Source organism: Ascaphus truei, chromosome 4 (assembly GCF_040206685.1).
Source record: "Ascaphus truei isolate aAscTru1 chromosome 4, aAscTru1.hap1, whole genome shotgun sequence".
NCBI lineage: Eukaryota > Metazoa > Chordata > Amphibia > Anura > Ascaphidae > Ascaphus > Ascaphus truei.
Genome location: NC_134486.1, coordinates 205,965,456 through 205,986,358, shown reverse-complemented (window position 1 = coordinate 205,986,358; position 20,903 = coordinate 205,965,456). Strand labels below are relative to the sequence as shown.

At 39.7% G+C, this 20,903-nt stretch overlaps 1 protein-coding gene across 1 annotated transcript in view; it reads right to left on the bottom strand.

The window, feature by feature from the left end:
• Nucleotides 1–220: 220 nt before the first annotated feature.
• The window catches only part of RBM34 (RNA binding motif protein 34), a 37,582-nt gene continuing 16,899 nt past the window's right edge, over nt 221–20,903 (bottom strand). The window contains exons 4-12 of the mRNA XM_075596774.1: nt 20,362–20,495; nt 17,352–17,559; nt 15,714–15,773; nt 15,187–15,230; nt 13,353–13,436; nt 8,746–8,809; nt 8,620–8,662; nt 8,042–8,160; nt 221–736 (exon numbers count right to left, since the gene is read on the bottom strand). Coding sequence (XP_075452889.1) covers nt 467–736; nt 8,042–8,160; nt 8,620–8,662; nt 8,746–8,809; nt 13,353–13,436; nt 15,187–15,230; nt 15,714–15,773; nt 17,352–17,559; nt 20,362–20,495 — 1,026 coding nt within the window. The 3' untranslated portion in view covers nt 221–466. The remainder of the gene's footprint in view (nt 737–8,041; nt 8,161–8,619; nt 8,663–8,745; nt 8,810–13,352; nt 13,437–15,186; nt 15,231–15,713; nt 15,774–17,351; nt 17,560–20,361; nt 20,496–20,903) is intronic.

Below are 20,903 nucleotides of genomic sequence, written 5' to 3'. Positions count from 1 at the left end.
TTTGGGGACCCCCGCATATTTATCCATCTTGTTGCATGCAAGAATCAGGCTTCACATTTTTTTTATTTTATATTTCAATTTGATCTTTCTACCGATCTTTTCCTCTGTCGGAATAGGGTCGTTTGTCTAGGGTCGTTGATAGTTGACTATGTACTTCCCTTTTCAGTTCTGTCCCCAAAACTTCATCAAAATATCAAAATAAGCCATTTAAGAACAAAGCAAGATTTTTCCGATAATGCGGTTTTAATAAAAACTACAACAAAATAGTGGGTTCTGCAGTTGTAGTGCCAGTATTAACTATCTTTGTTCCAAATTAGTATTACTGTACAAGTAAAAGCTAATTCTAAATAAGTATTTACAAAATTATCAACAACAAAACTGGAGTAGCACACAATAAACAGAAGCATATAAGTTATGTATTTACATACAAGTAAATACATAACATTACTCAGCTACAAATTTCATTTTAAGCTTTAGTCTTCTTTCTCACATTTCCACTGCTTCGTTTGTTTACATTTTTATGTCCTTTATTTTTACTCTTTTTAGCTTCTGCGGTTTCACCAGCAAATTTACTCATCTGGTGCGGTTTTGTTTGTTTCAAAGTATCCAACTTCTGGTTAAAATTTTTATTTGTGCTCTTCCCTGAAGCTTCTGTGACACAGCGTTTCACTCGAAGTTTTCTTCCCATAAGCACAGAATTGTTTAGTTTTAGCGCAAGCTGGACAGCATCTGTATTCTGGGGGCGGAAAAAAAATAAGACAAACATTAATACACAAAAGTTATTCCTGTTGGTTTCACAAATGTGGAGAAGTTCGATTCACAAGAAGGGTATAAACAAATTAAATGTTCTGGTCAAAAGGTTAGTACAGTAGCTATAATATACTGCAGTGTTTTTAACTTGGCATTGAGTGTCAGAATGGTTGATAGTATTGTGTTGTTGGCAAGTTGAACACCAGCTTACAAATATTAGTGCACAAACTTTGGGACCAATTAAAGACTAATTTTACACAGCCACTACCAACCCACAAAATGAGGGTTTCTACATGGTGTTTTCAAAGTCAGATAATGCCCAAGTTTCTGCGTAGCTTATCTGAAGCTAGGGACCACAAGACCACCAACGTCATTCTGTTCTGAAGACTCTAGCACACGCTCTTTCAAACCATATGTAGGGATAACCAGGTAACCTCATTCACATATAAGCAGTAGCCAAAGAGTTTAAAATAAAGTACGGCTTAAATTTTTTTAATTGCTGCATTTATTCAACAAGGGAACAACACTCACTGATATGTATTTTAGAAAGCTTTGAAAACTATTTATGCTGTCAAAACAGAGCAGGATGACCCCTCTAAAAAAATACAATTTTCTTTAAAAAAATGGAATAAGATTGTAAATAAAAAATAGTTGGTCTCTTGGTGTGAAACAAAAAGTAATGGTGGTACACTCCATGCCTTCTTGTCTTGTCAAACAGACAACTATAAATAAGGCAAGAAGCGTCTAAGAAGGGATATGATAACTATATACAAATATATTTAGTATAATACAAGCTTTCAAAAGAACAATTCATCCCACGGGCAGTACAAAGGACTCGGGGCCATCCCTTAAGGTTGGGGAAAAGGCGATTTCACCAGCAACAAAGGAAAGGGTTCTTTACAGTAAGGGCAGTTAAAATGTGGAATTCATTACCCATGGAGACTGATGGCAGATACAATAGATTTTCAAAAAAAGGTTGGCTGTCATTTTTGGAAAGGAAAGGTATACAGGTATATACCCAATAAATAAACTTGGGAAGGATGTTGATCCTGGGAGTAATCTGATTGCCAATATTTGGAGTCAGAAAGGAATTTATTTTCCCCTTTATGAGATATCATCTAATGATTTTACTGGGGGGGGAGAGAGGGTTGTTTGCCTTACTCTGGATCAATATACTGCAAGTACGCACATAGGATAAAAGTACCCATCATCTAAATTTTGCATTGGTTGAACTTGATGGATGTGTGTTTTTTTTCAACCTCATCTCCTGTGCAAGTGTCGACAAAACAAAACACAAACAAGGGCGCTGTTTGTGCCTGTGTTTGTTTTGTTGTAATTTCTATCACAGGATTGGTTATCCGTTGCTGTGGGGCTGCATTCACCATACAGATTGTTTTTTTCTTTCTTTTTTTTTGGACTGGACAGACTTTCTAAGGCCTCGGACATGGTCAAAAAGACCATGCTGAGGCGCGCTGAGGGGAAACATTATCCCTATCAGCGCGGCTTTAGACGGCGCTTCCGAAGGCGTGTGGAATTTCAGCCGACAGACCAATTTTAGATTTCCCGCTGAGGGAAGTGCAGGGCCGGTCACATGACTGCCAGAAGCCAATGGCAGTCCGTGACGTGGCGCGCTAGGCCCGCCTCCCACTCGGCACACAAGCGCGTTCGCTTGCGCTCATGCAGGGACAAGAAAAATCTCCTGCTTGAGCATGAGAGCATGAGCGTCAGCACTGCCCAGCGTCGCTCCCTGCACCATGTCCCAGGCCTAAGAGTACATTAGAGAGTACTATAACATTGGACTGATTGGGGATACACAGAATATCCCCTTTATACCTATGGACATTGGTTTAAAGATAATATTTTTGAGCATAGTTTAAACTTCTGTGATCTACACAAAATTCAAATACCATTGCTTTGGTCATTCGTAAAAGGTACACACAGTTTATGTCAGTTTATGATTAACTTTTTGAAATATAGGAACTTTGTACATATATTGCATTCAGTACCTTCGACTGTCACGGGAGACCAGCACTTTTAACACATTTATACCCGGGATCATATGATTGAGCAAAGCAAGGAGATAAAATAAATTGTAATTTAGTTCACAAATGGACATACACACAATGTTACACAATTTCACTCAAAATACACTTACTGGGACGGGGCCAAAACGAAATAAATGGTTTCCAAAACGAACTCTTGAAAAACAGAGTCTAGGAGCAATTTCCCAGGAGCGGGGGTTGCTCGCAAAATGGCTTGAAACGGTCCGCGGTCAGCAGCGCTACCAGCAACTGCTGTGTACTCTGACGGAGCTGCTTCTTTCATTCTGCCACCGCTGTAATTGTACTTGGAATCTTAAACCTTATGAAATCTTAGAGGGTGCTTGCATGACTCTTGTTAATCTTTAGATTAATCTTGTAGAACTGATTCCCAATGTGCTGCAGGAATTCTTATAGAGTTTAAATCCCCATCTCTAACTAGTGCAGCCAATCCATCCGTGGGAATAAGTTTTCCCACCTATCCTGAGCTGCCAATACTTTGGAAACCTGGCAGAGGGGGCTTTGCATTCTGCTAAGAGCATGCGCCAACTTAGCACTGTTGCTTCTTAGCATATGAGACCCAGCCCCTCTACCAGGCGACACGAAGTCTGGGCTGGCCACCATTTGCCAAACTGCCCGGAATTTACACTAGGATGGAGGTACTTGAGGATCCCCTCCCCGACTAACACCTTGGGGACACTGAGCCCTTTCAACTCCGTGCTTTTAGACATCGTGGCACCAAGCCAGCGGGAAGTCTTAGAAGTCCAGAGTTGCACATTCTTATCTGCTTTGGTGAGTCACTAGATGCATACTAAGTGGGGGCTACAATAAATGAGTTATTCCCTGTCCCCAGTGGTCTGAATGAAAGCCCAAATGTGTCTAACATGTTTGATACACTATTTGAGGGTGACTTTCATTCATCAATTTTTAGACAAACATATAAAAATTATGCTATGGGTGTTCGTCATGTTCCTCCCTGAACTACGCGCACAGCAAGTTTCAGCGCGCTAGGAGCTTTCTAAACAAAGTTAGCACAAAGCTGCTTTTATTCTTCCAGCGCCGAGTTTAAAAACATTTTTCCTCTCGCCACCTTATACCTGGGGGGAAAGACACTGAACCCATATACTGAGTTCTGGGGGTTTGGGCATACCGGGGGACACTGGAATGTGATTTTCCCCTGCCCGGTCCTACTGTTCTGGTCTGTGCTGAAGCAGAGAGATCTGGCAATGAGCTGCAAACTGCTTCCTAGGGAGGATTTTGTCCGGTGGTCTGTGTCTTCATGTCCCCAGAAATCTGGTAGGATTCCGGAGTACATGTTTTGGGGTAACTAACATGTCTGGCCCCCTCCTACCCTGACAACACTTTACCGTAAAATCATCCCTGAAACACATGCCCAGCGAATCTCCGCTGTTTAGCCCTCCTGGAACAGTAAAACACACACATACATCTTTATTGAAATACAGTGCTCATGCCATAACTGGGTTGCAGAGTTGACACTTCACACTCCCCTATATGGCTCGGGGGCACCCAGCCGGGCATAATACCTTTATTATTGGCCTGGGTACCCCCTCATCATCACACCGACATCTAAGGGTAACTCCATAACAATAGTGGATGCTTACGGAGCGCACGCCTTTTTTTTTCCCCCCTACTGTGTTACGTGTAAACGTGTGTTTGGTAATTCATTGATTGGCTAGAGAGGTCCGCAGGAGATCTTTGAGAAATGTTGCTTTGGCACCAGGAGAACTCTGCAGTTTAAGCAGCATCATTGTATCGAGCAGAAAACACTTAATGGGCACTTGCATAAAGGAAAAAGTTAATTTTTTGCTGCTGCTGCTGCTGCAAAAAAAAAAAAAAAGAAGATAGAGGATTTTTTTTTTTTTTTATGTTGCTCAAGTCACCTTGTGGTTGCAATTGTTTTTTGTTCACCTTTTACAATAGTCTCTAAAAACGGTTTAGTGACGCTTTTTGAAATGGCACCACGAAAGCAGAAAAGAAAAAATAAAGATGCAGCAATTGTCAATTACCACTTTAGGCATCCTATAGAACAGTGTTTCCCAACTCCAGTCCTCAGGGAATCCCAACAGGTCAGGTCTTAAGGATATCCCTGCTCCAGCACAGGTGGGTCAATCAGCGGCTCAGTCATCTTGACTGAGCCACCTGTACTGGAGCAGGGATATCCTTAAGACCTGACCTGTTGGGGTTCTCTGAGGACTGGAGTTGGGAAACACCGTTATAGAAATGACTTATGATTTACTAGACAAGTAGTTAGTGAAATACACACACACACACACACTTTTTAAAACAAAAACAAAACACTAAGTGTAAGGTTTTATGCTATAAAGGAAATTGCAAAGAAAAAATAATGTTAAGTCTCTTCCCTCCGAACACTCCATGTTTACCAAGATTAAACTCAAGCAGTCAACATAAAAAGGTGTAAAAAAATTAAGTAGATCCCTACGAGCTTTGTCGCCTCGTGTATAGATGTGTGGCATTCTTTAGTCTGGGCTGTGACGTAGTGAGGGTTTGGCCCGGGATTAACGGGGTTACCCCCCAAGGGCCCCCCTCTAACCTCACCAGGGAGACAAGGGGTTAACTGGGCTGAGTCCCAGAAATGTGATTTAACCCTTGTTATAACATGAAAATGTATTTTCCCCTGTTCCATTGTAATGTCTGGTTAATCAGTTTCCGAATAACACACACACTGGGACTTAAGGGGTTAATAAGCTACAGTTTAAGAAAATACCCCGGTATTGTGTCTTTTCAGAGAATCTGGACTTCAAAAGGCTTAATTGAAGTTGAATGTGAAAAGCAGAATGGTTTTTTTAGTGTACAGTATGTTAATACCTGTTTGCAGGCAGCTAGTTTGGATTGTGAACATTATAACTCACACTAACAAAGGCCTCTGATTAAGGAGGTCTGGGCTTAGGTGTGACACATAGCACCAGTGAGCAAAAGGTAATGCCCTAATTGTTTATGCAAGACCCAGGAAGGATCAACAGGTAATTACCTAGTTGGTTATGCGAAAAGCTACAAGCCTACTTCAAAAGGTTTTATTGATGGGGGTAGGGGTGGAGCTACCCAAGAAGGATATCAAAATGAGTAACCTTATTAAATATAAGAATACTATGAGATGTCCTTGGATGAACAGGCTAAGACCTACATATTTGTATTCGTGGGACTTCCCCGCCACCATCCGTTACAAACACTTAATATCTGGCCCTTAGTGGCTGCCAGATATTAATATCTCTATTAATTTTCATATTACACTGTAATAATGCTCTCTGCGAGCGTCAGGTGTCAAGGACTGTATTAATATATCTCACCTGACTGTGTGTATTACGGAACGGAAGTTATGCAATGATTTGCAGTAAATATGACATTTTGGTTGAGTTCTGAGGAACCCCTGTTGTGATGAGCAGGAAAGGCTAGAATTTACAAGCCTGGTCATCAAAGACCAATTTGCTAATTGCTTATGCTTGGCCCAACGGACAAAAGGAATTAACCAGAGTAAGTGTAACTTTTCACACGGGACTCTGAAAGCCCAAAGTCAGCTTCAAAAGCTTCAAAGGGGATTTTACTAGACGGCACGGCGCCGTATCTGGGAAAGAGGGGGTTAAAATGATATATAAGTCAGAACCACCCTTTACCCATGGTTGTTCATGCAAATGTTCTTCATGCAAATGTCTTCATGCATGTGTCCTGCATGTATTGCTGTGATGTCAACTGAAATATGGGAGAAGTGGCAGTCTGTATCCTGATGGCCTTCTGTCCTAATCTTTAAGTAAGTGTCTATATTTTGCCTGTTATTTGTACATATTTGCTGTGTTCACCTTTATCAAGGAATAAATTATATTTATCATATCTGAGTCTCGTCCCAGTTCAAACCCAGGTATATATATATTTATATATAGTTTTGGTGTAAATTACAACCTGTCACAAGCTACCGTGACATGGGCATCTCAATTTTAATCAGAAGTCAGGAAGGCATTTTCCCCCTTAAGAGAATCAGATTTCTCCCTTGATGAACACCCTTTCTATGTTTAACTTATTTGGCATATCCCTATATACCTTCCCTTTCTAAAGAGAGCATTTGTTCAGTACATGCCTTTTTTTTGTACACATCTAAACAGATTTGATAGCATAATCTCTCTTCTGAACTACACTTACATCTTTTCCAATCTTGGTATGTTTGCTTTCAAAACATTATTTTGCTGGTAGCCATTGAAAATCAGTACCAAAAGCTGGTCATTTTTCTCTTTGCAAAGAGCTTTTAAATCATAGGTCTTTTATACGTGTCCATAATCAGGTAATTCAACATACAAAAGTGCTCTTCAACTAGTTTTTCCAAATGGGCCAAATTGGAAAAAAATGTATGAGGGCCACAAGAGAAATTAATATTAGATATTTTTCAATATAAAATACTTGCATATTGTAATAATTTATAAACATCTGTACCATATTTGCAATACAGTATCTTAAATGCAGTGTACAAAATACATATTGCTGCCTGAGCAACTGCAATTAAATTAGCCGGAGCAAATTTCCCAAGGGCCAGATTAGGCCCACGGGTCGCAAATTGAAGAGCCCTGACACACATTTTTTTCTTCATGATACTTGCAACTGGAGTCTAAAACTCTTGTACTGCTACTCCACAACAAGACTCAGTCTCACCACTGGTATGTCACGTAAAGGAGAAACTCATTCATTCAATTCAGTGCTCTGTTACCTAACCTGTCTTGCATAGCAGATTTGGAAATTTGCCAAAAATGTTAAAAATGTTTGTACATAAATCATTGGGCATGCACTTAATGCCTTTGCCTTTATTTGGCTCAACGACATTCCATAAGCAGTGCAGTCTGTTATAGCCTGGTGTATTCATTTCCCAAATCCTCAACTAGCAGAATTATGTGCTCTGTGTTTTTGTCACCTATTCCTTACAAGAGGCCTTACATTCATTCCACTTAGTTCTGCACTTGAACTAGATTAGAGCACAGAAAATTATTATTATAATTATTAGGCCAATAAAAACTGTTCACTGTAATTTTTTCTTTTCTCAACATAAGAAAATTATTGCTGCATTATATTTGTCCATGGGTATTTAACAATATTGAAATAAAGACTCCATGAAATGCATGTCTAAATTTTGTTATACGTGCAAATATCTAGTTTCTGCTCCCGTAGCCTCAGATTATTTAATGCCAGGAATTCAATGTGAAAGCAATCAAAGGTTTTTTAACCCCGTTTCATACCTCAAATAAAACATAGCCAAAACCTTTGCCAATCCCACTGTGTCGATCCCTCACAATACGAACTGATTCTACGTTTCCACATTCAGAAAAATGTTCTCGCACTGTTTCTTCTTCAATTTCTGTGAAAGAAAGTCAAGTGAAGGGAGATCATTAGACACTGAAAGACAACACAGACGGACGATAGACGATATTCCCATTTTTATATTCCTTTAGAAACGGTGTTTTATTTTCTAGGAATCGTACTGGTTCTAGAGAAGTATATTTGCCGTAGATTGCGCTACCTTTGAATGGACTATAATGAAATTAGTGTACAGATATGTTGGAGTCCGACAGGTCTTTTATTGGTGCGAGATAAAAACATTATGTGCCAGACTTCCAAAGCTTTGCACCTTGTCATTTAATCTATGAATAACTCTTGCAATTTATAACAAAACATTCACTTCGTGTAAAAGCTGTAGTTCCATATTGTGTGTTGCATTTGGAACTTTGAAGATTTGAGATTCCTTTGCCATGGAATGCATTCAATAAATTTACAGTTGACCAACAATAATTAGTATTTTAAGGGATGAAAATCTTACCATAAGGCATGTTTCCCACAAATGCAGATCTCTTGCTGTCATGCTTTATAACAGAAATAACAAAGTTAGTAGATGGATAAATTGGGAATCATTAACAAGAATAGTAAAGATTTATAGGTTACTTACAGAAGTGTTTTTTGATGCAATGTCAACTCTGATGTGAAATCCACTGCCTACCTCCACTCCGTTTCTAAGAGTAAAATTATACACAAATATGTTGACTCCGGTCTTGAAAATAGACACACTGATGATTGCATCCGTTTAAAGCTACAGACCAAGCAATATCAAACTCCGAATGACATTTTAATGTACTATAAGGTAATAACAGAAGATCCAGCAGAAAGAAAAAAAATGGTGCACAGCAGCAAAAATGGAAGGGCTACAATACTGAAACAAAATTAAAACCAATTTAATGAGTCAAATGACAACATGGCATGAGTGAGGTAAGTAACTAACGCGTTTCGTGCATTTTTCAGCGCTTCGTCAAAGAGTATGTAACTATGGAAGATGGAGGTTTATGTAGCTTTTTCCTCCCAACCAGAAGTGACTCCACGCCAGGTGCCGCGCATGGATGGTATCAGCGAGACTGGAGTTGACAGACAAAAGTCCATCAGCTATCCACAGTGACACCCTCCGGATGGAGTATCGAGTACTGTATATCAGCGTTTCCCAAATGGTGGGTCGCGACCCGGCACCGGGCCACGGCACCAAAATTGCCGGGTCGCAGCGAGGCTGGCCGCGGGGTGTCTCCCGTCCCCCCTGCTCAATTTTAAAAAAATGGCGGCGATTCCCCCTGCGGTCCCGCACGCTTGCGCAGGGCCCGCTCCCTTCCTCCCCCCCCGCTCCCAACGTGGGACGGAGGAGGAAGTACCAGCTCCTCTGCGGCCCGCACGTTACGTGGGACGGAGGGGGAAGTACAAGCTCCTACTGCGGCCCGCTCACCTCCCGTGGCACCCCCTCCCGAGCCCACCTCCCGTGCCCCCAAGCCCACCTCCCGTCCCGGGCAGCAGGGGATATCGGGGGCAGCAGGGGAAAGCGTCTGGCGGCAAGGTAAGTCACCCCACCCAGTCACTGCCTCCCACCCAAGTGCCCCTGGCCCCCTCCCACTCCAGTGCCCCCTCCTTCCCCAGTGCCCCTGGCCCCCTCCCTCCCACCCCAGTGCCCCTGGCCCCCCCTCTCCCACCCAAGTGCTTCTGGCCCCCCCTCTCCCACCCAAGTGCCCCTGGCCCCCCCTCTCCCACCCAAGTGCCCCTGGCCCCCCCTCTCCCACCCAATTGCCCCCCCTCTCCCACCCAAGTGTCCCTAGCCCCCTCTCCAGTCACTCACATCTGTCGTTGCCTGTAATTCACTGTTTGTGTCTGTGTGCGTATAGGGGAGAGCGAGTGTGTGTGTGTGTATCTGTATCAGTGTGTGTGTGTGTATATCAGTGTGTGTGTGTGTGTGTATATCAGTGTGTGTGTGTGTGTATATCAGTGTGTGTGTGTGTGTGTGTAGCAGTGTCTCTGTGTGGCTGCGTGTGTGTCAGTGGCTGCGTGTGTGTGTCAGTGGCTGCGTGTGTGTGTATCAGAGGCTGTTTGTATGTATCAGTGTGTGTGTCAGTGGCTGCGTGGCTGTGGGTGTATCAGTGGCTGTGTGTGTGTGTATCAGTGGCTGTGTGTGTGTGTGTGTATCAGTGGCTGTGTGTGTGTGTGTGTGTGTGTGTATCAGTGGCTGTGTGTGTGTCTGTGCAGGCCCTATAGGCCAGAATAGGCGATAACATTTTTAGTGGGTCACGAAGGAGAAGTTCAAAAATAACCGGGTCACGGAAAAAAAAGTTTGGGAAACCCTGATGTATACCATTAATCCCACTACTTAAAAGCAAGGTTCAATGCATGATGTAGATTAAATACATAATAATCTAAATTGGAAAACATTAAAAACAACAATAGAACAAAGTTATATACAGCTAAATGAATCTATATCTATGCTCTAAATGACAGACCAGAATAAATCCCAATAATAGACATTAAAGATCTATTAAAACATATTGATAGTTTGAGAGGATCACATATGAAAATACAGACTCCAAACCATAGATCTATATGTTTTGAAATAATATTCTTAAGCATAACACATATAATGTGCTAAATATTGGTATTAAAGTGCTACAAAAAAGTAAACACTTAAGGATTTGAACAATTTGTGTAATAGAATGGAGACTGTTTCAAAAACGCCAAAGTAGACAAATATATTAAGCCATCTATATACTTCTAATCAATTTTAAGACATAATATACATGTCAAAAATAATTAATGAGATAAACTTGCCCAAATAATATAGCATTCTTTAAAGCAAATACCAAATACAGAGAAAGCAGACAAATATACTGCATGTATACAATATATATTGCCCATCAAAAAAAACAGTAACAGATAGAAATGCACCAATCTCTCACAATGGTATATTTATCAAAGCTAATGAAAGCCTAAAAGGTAGACATGACAATGTAATATTTTTAGAGCGGGTGCAGTAATATCATGCGACACAATCACATTATTAGGACAGAAATAGAATACATACACTTGGGTAACACTAGATGTCACTTCTTCATACTGTTATTAATCCCCAACTAGCTTTAATGCCCATCTGTCCCTTATTAAATTATCTAATCTTCACACAGCACCTTTATATTAGACTCTATAATATTCTTGTTACAGTACAATTATTTTCTTTTTGATAAGCAGTTTTATTTACAAAAACAAGGCACTGCTATGGCCACATCTTTCGCACTGTCCCATGCTAATCTTGTCATGAGTCTTTGGCGATAATTACCCAACAGCGTGAGGCACGCACGTGGAATGGACGGCACCATACTGCGAGTACATTTACTTCCTTACCATATTATGGTTTTCACACAGTGGGAGGGAGATTGCTGGATTCTGCAAAAGAGGCTCTAGGGTGGTGGTCCACTTAAAAAAACGGCACTTTCCGGTTCTCTTCCTAACAGTCACGGTCTGCATTATCAACCACTGGACATTATGTTTACACCTTCCCCTTATTCTGAGCATAGTTTCTTTATTATAAACCAGACTCCATGATGCCTTGATAGTCCTTTACTTCAAGTACTTGCACAGTTCATGAGTTTACAGTCTGTTACTTTGTATTCAAGATTTGGAAGCACTGATCAATGGAACTTTGTTTCTTTTTTGTCTAGCTATAATGTAATAAGCCGTTTTTGTTTCTATAGCAACCATTTACAAAGTCACCTATACTGAGTCAATACTCCTCTGCTGTCAACCCCCGGGCCGAATCTTCACCGATCGAAAGGAGGGGGGCAGGGGGCGGGGAGAAACAAATTGACTGCTGCTTTAACATGGACTTTGAAAATCACAAAGCTCTAACCTAGTATGCCCTCTCCCAGTCAAAAGGAGTAGACTTCCCTTAAGATGTGGTAAAGCATGCTCAACGCCCTTTGACATCACACAAAAATGATGAGCTAAAGGAGAGGGTAACAATGAAAATAAGGGAAGCGAAGTAGCTTAAACATGAGAGAACGCCATCATGTGTCAGATGCTTGTGTTCTTTAGCAAGTTCCGGTCTCTAAGTTTGTTTGTAAGTTTCCCATGGAAGATTTCATTGTATCTGGTCAATTCTACTACTGTCCTCCATTTACGAGAAACAAAGTTAAAATAGACATATGATGCAGCAAGTAGAAAGTATACATTTTCTTACCATTAAATAACAGTATTTCTTCAAAATAAAAATATATAGGTTTGATTGATATGAAAAGGGAAAGGTAATGCAATTTTGAGGGGGAAAATATAAAAATCTTAAATGGTGTATTCGAACATACAGATGCACTAATTTAGCATCTCACACACTGAATGATACACATATACCGGTCTTCTCTTTAATACCCCACCCCTTCCTTGCCACCCTCAATCTTTTAACTAGTTGCTCATATGCAGACATAGCCAACATTACAGCACTGGCGAGTGAACTAGCAGGTAGCCCTGCCTCCTTCTCACAAGTGGCTGATTCAAAACAATGGCGACTTCTGATACAACTCGCCAGCAGGTGCAATAACGCTGGCTACATCTGTATGTCTTCTATACCCATCTTCCTTCTCTACCACCTTCAATCTCTTACTAGCCGCTCCTTTCCCGCCCTGTTGGATAACATCTTATGGACGCTGGTGGATGGATCTCAGGGACACTAAACATTTCTTTGTGCATTGCTGCCGGTCAGTCAGCCACGGTCCATGATTCTCCTCCCTTGCTCCTGATTCTCTGGTGAACTAAACGTTAGACCCGAAGAGAGGGAGGAAGATTGTAGCACCACGGATGACTGACATTTTTTCTCATGACCCAATTACAGTACTGCTGCTGCAGAAAAAAATAAATCTTGAGGGACCCATCCATCAGTAGACAAGGTTGTTCATGGCAATTTGTCTGTCCAGAAAAAAATGCTCACTTTATGTACAAATTATTTTATTTTACACAAATTTCTAACGGTTTAACTTTTTTTTTTCTATTTTAACAAAAATAAAAAAAAAAGAAGTTATTGGACTCAAATTGTGTAAATTTTGAATCTTTCATCCAGGCAACCTTTTCACCCCGACAGGAGTATAGCAAAAATCCAGGCATAAGATTAGGAAGACTGGGACAAAAATAGGAACAACAGATGTCAAAATGTTGAACAGCATTTTTTTAATTAAAAATGTTATTGATTAAAAACTCAGAATTTTAACATACCTTTTAAGTGCTTTAATAGCAGCACTCTCTTCTTTAAAAACTACATAAGCATTAATATTTTTCCTTTTTGGGTTCACCTTGCGTCTACGAAACAGAAACAAAAAAGTAATTGTATAGCACCGTTGGCGCAACAATTTTAGGTATTTTTTATTGTGCTTAATAAAAGAAAAAAAAGTAACAGGGTTTTTCCATACACCAATGCAGTCTGTATAGTTTTGTACTAGACCATCTACACTGCTCAAGTTAAAAACACAATTTACAGATGTAGTAAATGTTCTTGCATCAGTCAGTACAATGCGTTAACACTGGCGCTTTATTTAACAGTAGTGCTATTGAAAACAATTGTTAAGGAGAGAAGACAAGTTATTTAATGCTTTATTTTGTGCGTAAACTCGCATGAAGAGGGGTAATAACAACATCTGCATATCTTTAGTCCCAGAAGAGCTTACAAAGCAAATGCTGTGGTACAGGAAAGTAATGTGACCAACTGCACAAGTTTGTGCATTCAAAACACTATAATCTATATGCCCCGACTCCTGAATACAATTGACAAGAGATATACCACATCAAAAAGTTATGTTACAGATATATCAGACGTTATAAGATCCTTTACTGCGATGCGTTAATTCTGGGGCAATATTCATTATTTAAAGCATGCGTTATTGCATACCATTAAAGTCCATAGTAACGTGTGCTTTATCTCCTTAACGCACGCCTTATTTTATGTGTTATTTATCCTTAGAACACGTAAACGGGTTAAACCAGTGGAATAATGTCTGCTATATCTATACTTTAAATTCAATGGTAATTAGAATGGCGGGAAGGTAACAGATTCTGACAGGGTATTCACACAAATAAAAATTACAGAGCACATGAGAAATAAGACTACATTTAATAACCCGAGTCTTATTCATTGTACTACAGGCAGTCCTCGGTTATCCGACACAATGTGTTACTCAAAATGGCGTTGGATAGCGAAACGTCTTAAAGCGAAACACGTTTTCCCATAGGAACACTGTTTAAATGGAAGGTTGCGTTCCTGAAGGCATTTTTAACACTAAAATACATCAAATATTTTATGCGGGCAATAAGATACTCAGCACCCACATCAATTATATAGTGTATATACTGAATTATATATATAATATAACAAAATATAATAATATAATATTATACTATATAATATATTATATACACATAAACAACTTTGCAAAGCGTTGTAAGAGCGTTGGATAAGCCGTTTTGGCGTTGTAAAAATGAACATAGGTAGGCATTGCATAGCGTTGGATAAGCCATTCGTTGTAAAATGAAGCGTTGTAAAATGAGGACTGCCTGTATTCTGGAAAGATGGTCACTCATTTTTATAACCAATACAAGATGAATTTACTTAATAAAAATATGTGAGGCTGTTGTAGGGTAGAGTGAAAGTTCCCACCCTTTGGCAGAAATAATATTTACTCTATTATAAAGCAGGAGTGTAATAAAGTGAAATAAGCCCTACAAATAAAAAAATCTACTTCAGATCGCTGTGTACTCCTTTGCATGCAATTTCCCAGAATCCCTGGCTGCAGTGGAAGCATTGTATGCTTAGAGATAATGGTGAAAAGCAGGGTTGCAGACCAGTCAGACGTGAATGTGCTCAGAAGTTGTATTTTTATTTATTTCAGATCACAAATGCTGCATTTTCTGCAGCATAATGTCGGTTGCTATGTTGGTTTAACTGGAAACACGTACAAAAACAAAATATTTTAATTAAAGTATAGCTTCACATTTTGTTTAATCTGGAGGTAAAAAGGTGCACTCAATGCAGTGTAATAATGCAATATGAACTCACTGGATAGTTGCAACTTTTCTTGATAGAGTAGCCTCTGCACGTGCCTTTAAAGAAAACAAAATATCATTATTTTAAAGAGATTTCCTAACCAAAATAGAGTGAAAAGGGCCATTGGGTATTTCACAAATAGAAACCACACAACTAGACATTTTTAGCAGAGAATAATATTTTTAAACAAGTTCCGTCTTCAAAATAAATGAAGGGATTGGAAAGATGACATTTATTCTATTTTAACATTTGTTACTAGAGTCTGAATACATTTAATATAAAACACTAAATACATGCATTTAGTATTATATATTAATTCTGGTACATGAAAAATCACTATTAAAACAAAATCATAGGGCTACGCTGTATTATTGCTTGTGTTAAAAAAAATCATAAATACAATAGAACATTAAAATGGTCTAATGCAGCAAATACACCTAAATGAATTTTTTTAAATTTTTACTTGAATTCATTCATGGACCCATTTTGGGAGACTAAGTTTTTTTAAAATAAGTAAATAAGTTATGTAGAATACATACCACAGAACGAAACCTCACAGATTCAATCGGTCCAAATTCTTTAAAAAAAGTCTTCAACATCTAAATAAGTCAAAATACACATTATATTCAACAACAGAGTATGAAAACATGGTAATCCCAAAAATAGTTTCAGCACCCTCGGTGGTAATGAAATCTATGTGAAAGTTACAGTAACTTCTTTAAGAGCGATATAAGAAATGCACAAACCTTCATTAATAATAGGAAACCAATTAAATGGGATGGTTGTAAACTAAATTATTATAGATAACCTGTGGTTTGACAAACCACAACTCTTCTGGTTTCCCAAAGCATGTTCGGTTCATGCATAACTGTACTACTCTGGTAACAGGTGTCTGTTACGGACATACATTTGCACCACGATTCTCTTGTCATAATGAATGTTGTGGCCTAAATGTGAAAGTTATTATTCCTGACAAGTATTGAGAATATCCACACTCGCGCTGTCCCAAAATATTAATAGGTGTAACTGCTATACTCTTGCTGCTGTCCGCTTGGAGAACTCCACGATCTCCTAAATTGTGGGCTCCCAGAAGGGAGCTCCCAGGGAAATACAAACAAGGAGAGCGGAGAAGCGCACTGAGAAGCAGTATAAATGTATAATATAAAAAAAACACTACGTGGGCTACACAATAAAATTCCAATAAATTGTGAACTTAGAAACCTACCACCCAGTTAGTTTTAAGTTCACAATTTATTGTCAATTGAGTTTTATTGTGTATTGTGTAGCTCACGTAGTGGTTTTTTTTATATTATAAAGGTATACGACTTCTCAGTGTGCTTCTCCGATCTCTTCTTGTTTGTTATTTCTCCAATAAGTTTGCATAACTGGGATCGTCTTGGCTGAATGATGTACACCGCTTCTTTCTCTGCTTTTATGGAGATGTGTTGGGTGATAAACTGGTATTCTGAAGTTATCTAGCTGTGCCTCTGCCTACCTACTATATCTATTGAACACACAAAAAGCCCAGCATCAAGTTTGAATAAATAGCTTATTATCAACATTCCAATTTAAAGCAGCAATCCAAACCATATGACCACTACTGCCCACTTACTTTAAATCCCCTATGTGACGTTGGTCAATCAAAAGCTGCAACCTATGAAGTTGCAGTTTCCTGTTGATCCTTATTTAGGAAACCAATGGGTGCCTGGAGTTGAAAATAGCATAGCTCATCCACAAAGATGTTCATTTCCCATCTACTACACTGGCCCTTACAGCAAAGGGTTTAAATGTGATAATCAACTAAAGGTTATAGATGTGCGATGTTGCCAGGATGTGTTTCACCAATGTTTTGTTGTAGAAACTTTTTGCGAATTTTAGAAAAGTCCAAACTTTTTGGATCAAAAAGTTCTCCATTTCTATAAAAAAAAAATCCAGACCCTGAAGTAGGACTCTCTCTCTAAGTATGTCTGGCAAAAAAAAGAGCCCATTTCTCATTGTTCGTGAACTTGGGCGAAAGGTTCGTTCATCTAACAGACACAAAACAGATTATAATAAAGGGTGTAACAAATACAATATTTGAAGTGTACATAGAGTAAATAATCCGAGTTTAAAAATAACTGAAATTAGATTATAAATGGAATTAGCATGACAAAATTGTTACAGAAATGTTAACTTACCGGTTTAGTGTAGTCGGCTGGCAAATTACCAACAAATACTGTTCTCTTATTTTTTATCCTCTCCTCTGCCTTGTTTACTTTTTTTCTTCTATGCTGCTCTATCACAGCTTCATCCTCAAGGCTTTCAGTTTTCTTGTTTTTCAGTTTTTGCTTGAGCAAAATGTTTCTTGTGTTTTCTTCTTCATCTGCATTTGTCAATGCACTCTCCCTGCCACATTAAAATGCAAAAATACATAGTTATTTATTTTTTAACAGATCGGACAATTTGTCTGCCGACGTATAATTTTTTTTAAAAAATGTCTCCACTTCCAACAACAAATATAATGCAGATATTAAAATAAGAGGAAAATACCCAATTGTACTTTTACACTGTCAAGTATTAAGTAAGTGTAGCCAGGTGCTCTGTGTTTACCCTTACCTCCGCTGATGTATGGGAGCTGCGGGGCCGGCCGCGTCGCTAGGGGCTCCCGGGGGTAGCTGACTCAGGGCGCCGCCATGTTGTGCGCGTTTTGCACATGCGCAGTAGTGCGAGATTTGCGACAGCCCCTGCAGACAGTTTGCGCACGCGCAGTGTATAAAGTGCATGAAGCTGAACCAATAAGATAAAGGCTCTGAGCAGGGACTACAATTCCCATGAGCCTCAGTACTGTCAGCTGAGTCTGCCAGCCAATAGGGCTCGAGGGAAGTACTGTGAAGGGAAGTAGGAAGCAGAGAGGGCAGCATGCTGGTCAGAGAAGATTGGGAGCTAGAGGGGGAAGGAGGTGTGCGCGCGCAGGGGTCAGGGACCTTATGTACTAGGAGACACACAATGCTTATCGCTCTCCTAATTATTCTAATTAAAATATTCTTATCTCATGGTGCATAGGGTAGAGTTAGCATGGACACAAAAATCCAAGTGGGGTAGAGACCCTCAATTGGACAAGAAACCCAAAATTGCACTCTATGAGAATAAAACACTTAATGGGACTAAACAATATATCCCAGGCTGATAGCCAAAAGTGCTACACAACGCAAAACAAAAAATAATTTATTAAATACATGAGGGAGCAATATCAGGGAGTGTAGGGTATAAATAAGGGTGTGTTTAAAAATATGGTAAATTGTGGCCAGAATAGAGAGTGTTCTGTCTCATTCATCAGGTATAATTCACATATAGGGAAAGCCAATGCTAAAGCTTATAGGGTATGTCCCTTCAGAGAGTACCTGGTGGTGGGCAATGAGGTATAGTCAGCCAAAGTCCTGACAAGGTATACAATAGAAAATTATACCAACAGCAGGAGATACTAAACACAAAGTAACGTTGAAGGTGTAAACAAATGTATCCCTGGTTCATCCGAATCACTTGAAAAATTGTAACATATGCAGACTAATGTAACATGCGTCAAATGGGTAAGTGTATCATAACACTAAAGTAGAACAGAGGATTGGTGTTTCAGCATATAAATACATGTATACCCATCATCCCCTGAATAAAGTAGTCCCCCATTCATCAAGTTGCAAATATAGTAATTCAAACTGTGTATATACAGGTCAAATCGGACGATGGCATAAGGCAAGAAAAACGGGTAAGTAGAGATAAATATCAAATACTACCCGGGATCAGCCGAGTTGGTGCTGGTTTACACGATACACCGGAGTTCCTGGCAGGGGATGATGGATATACATGTGTTTATATGCTGAAACACCAATCCTCTGTTCTACTTTAGTGTTATGATACACTTACCCATTTGACGCATGTTACATTAGTCTGCATATGTTACAATTTTTCAAGTGATTCGGATGAACCAGGGATACATTTCTTTACACCTTAAACGTTACTTTGTGTTTAGTATCTCCTGCTGTTGGTACAATTTTCTATTGTATACCTTGTCAGGACTTTGGCTGACTATACCTCATTGCCCACCACCAGGTACTCTCTGAAGGGACATACCCTATAAGCTTTAGCACTGGCTTTCCCTATATGTGAATTATACCTGATGAGTGAGAGAGAACACTCTCTATTCTGGCCACAATTTACCGTATTTTTAAACACACCCTTATTTATACCCCACACTCCGATATTGCTCCCTCATGTATTTAATAAATTCTTTTTTGTTTTGCGTTGTGTAGCACTTTTGGCTATCAGCCTGGGATATATTGTTTAGTCCCATTAAGTGTTTTATTCTCATAGAGTGCAATTTTGGGTTTCTTGTCCAATTGAGGGTCTCTACCCCACTTGGATTTTTGTGTCCACCTTATGTACTAGGCCAGATACTACCCTAGGTCCCATTTAGTGCCCTGAGTCACCTTCAGCTTGTGTTGCTGTAGGGACAGGCCCTTTATGTAGGGACCTTCCCCTTTTAGAGTGTGTTAGTCAGGGACACAGTGCTGCGGGGAGGAGCCTGTCATTCTTAGTCTGGGCTCAGACTACGCTGCGGAGTTAAAGTACGTGGAGACATCCCCTGCGGTGAGAACGCATCATTAGAGACTGCACTGGATCGGCGAATCCTTTTTGAAGTGTCAGCGATCGGGTGCTGGGGCGCCCGGCAGGTATTTCTACAAGTGCACCAACATACCGGTACCTACAGGCGCTGATCCCGCCTTGGGGGTGGGTTCTTGGGGACACTTGGGAAGTTAAGTGACCAAGGGACTGGTCGGTGACACTGGACACAGTGTGGGATATACACGGTGGTCGGAGGACACTATTGCACTATTGTGACGTGTGGCGGGGGCCACTGGTTTCTCAAGGTTATACAAATGAGTATATATATTTTCTATACAGTAAAGGATTACGTTATACATATATGCGAGCTGTTATTGTTGTTCTTGTTCAGGGGAATCTCACATATTGGGGATCATGGGCAAGTGGAGGAGCTGTCAGTTAATATATTGTTGCCCCAGGCTCCCAGTGGCGGAGGCTCAGCTCTGTGTGAGCCCACAGGTAAAGCAGTACCAGTAGACCCTTCTATGATAGAGGGAAAGAGGGCTACATAAGTAAAGCTGAAAACAGTGCTCCTGAGATCACCCTTACCTGGCTGCTAGCTTTTTTTCTGCCACAGAAAGCTCCTTTGCCAACTTATTTTTTTTAGCTGTTGCTTGATTAATACTGCATGCCGTTTTGCCACTTTTTGCACCATCTACTTCAGGAAGCTTTCTTTTCTTAGTCTAAAAAGTGTATTTGCAAAATAAAGTATGCATGTTACCAAATAACAGGAAGGAAAAAATATATGTTAACGGCGCGCGGCCACAAAAAAAATAAAAAAAACAGTTTAAATCACAGAACTTGATGCTTTCATTAAATGACCATGTTATATATTTAAAAAAAAAATGGGAAGCATTAAAATCAATGACAAAAAATAAGGCATTCTGGAGTCCCCTGTCCCCCTCAAAATGTGTTTGCTTAGCATAGTCTCAGAAATAAAATTTTCCCTAAATTGACACCCTTTAAAGATGGGTACATTTTATATGGGGGCAGTCTATTAAATAAATAAACATTTTATAGAGATGTGCAAAAATATTTCAAAACAATCAGGTTTTATTACTACTATAGCTCCTTTATAATACTTCTAATTT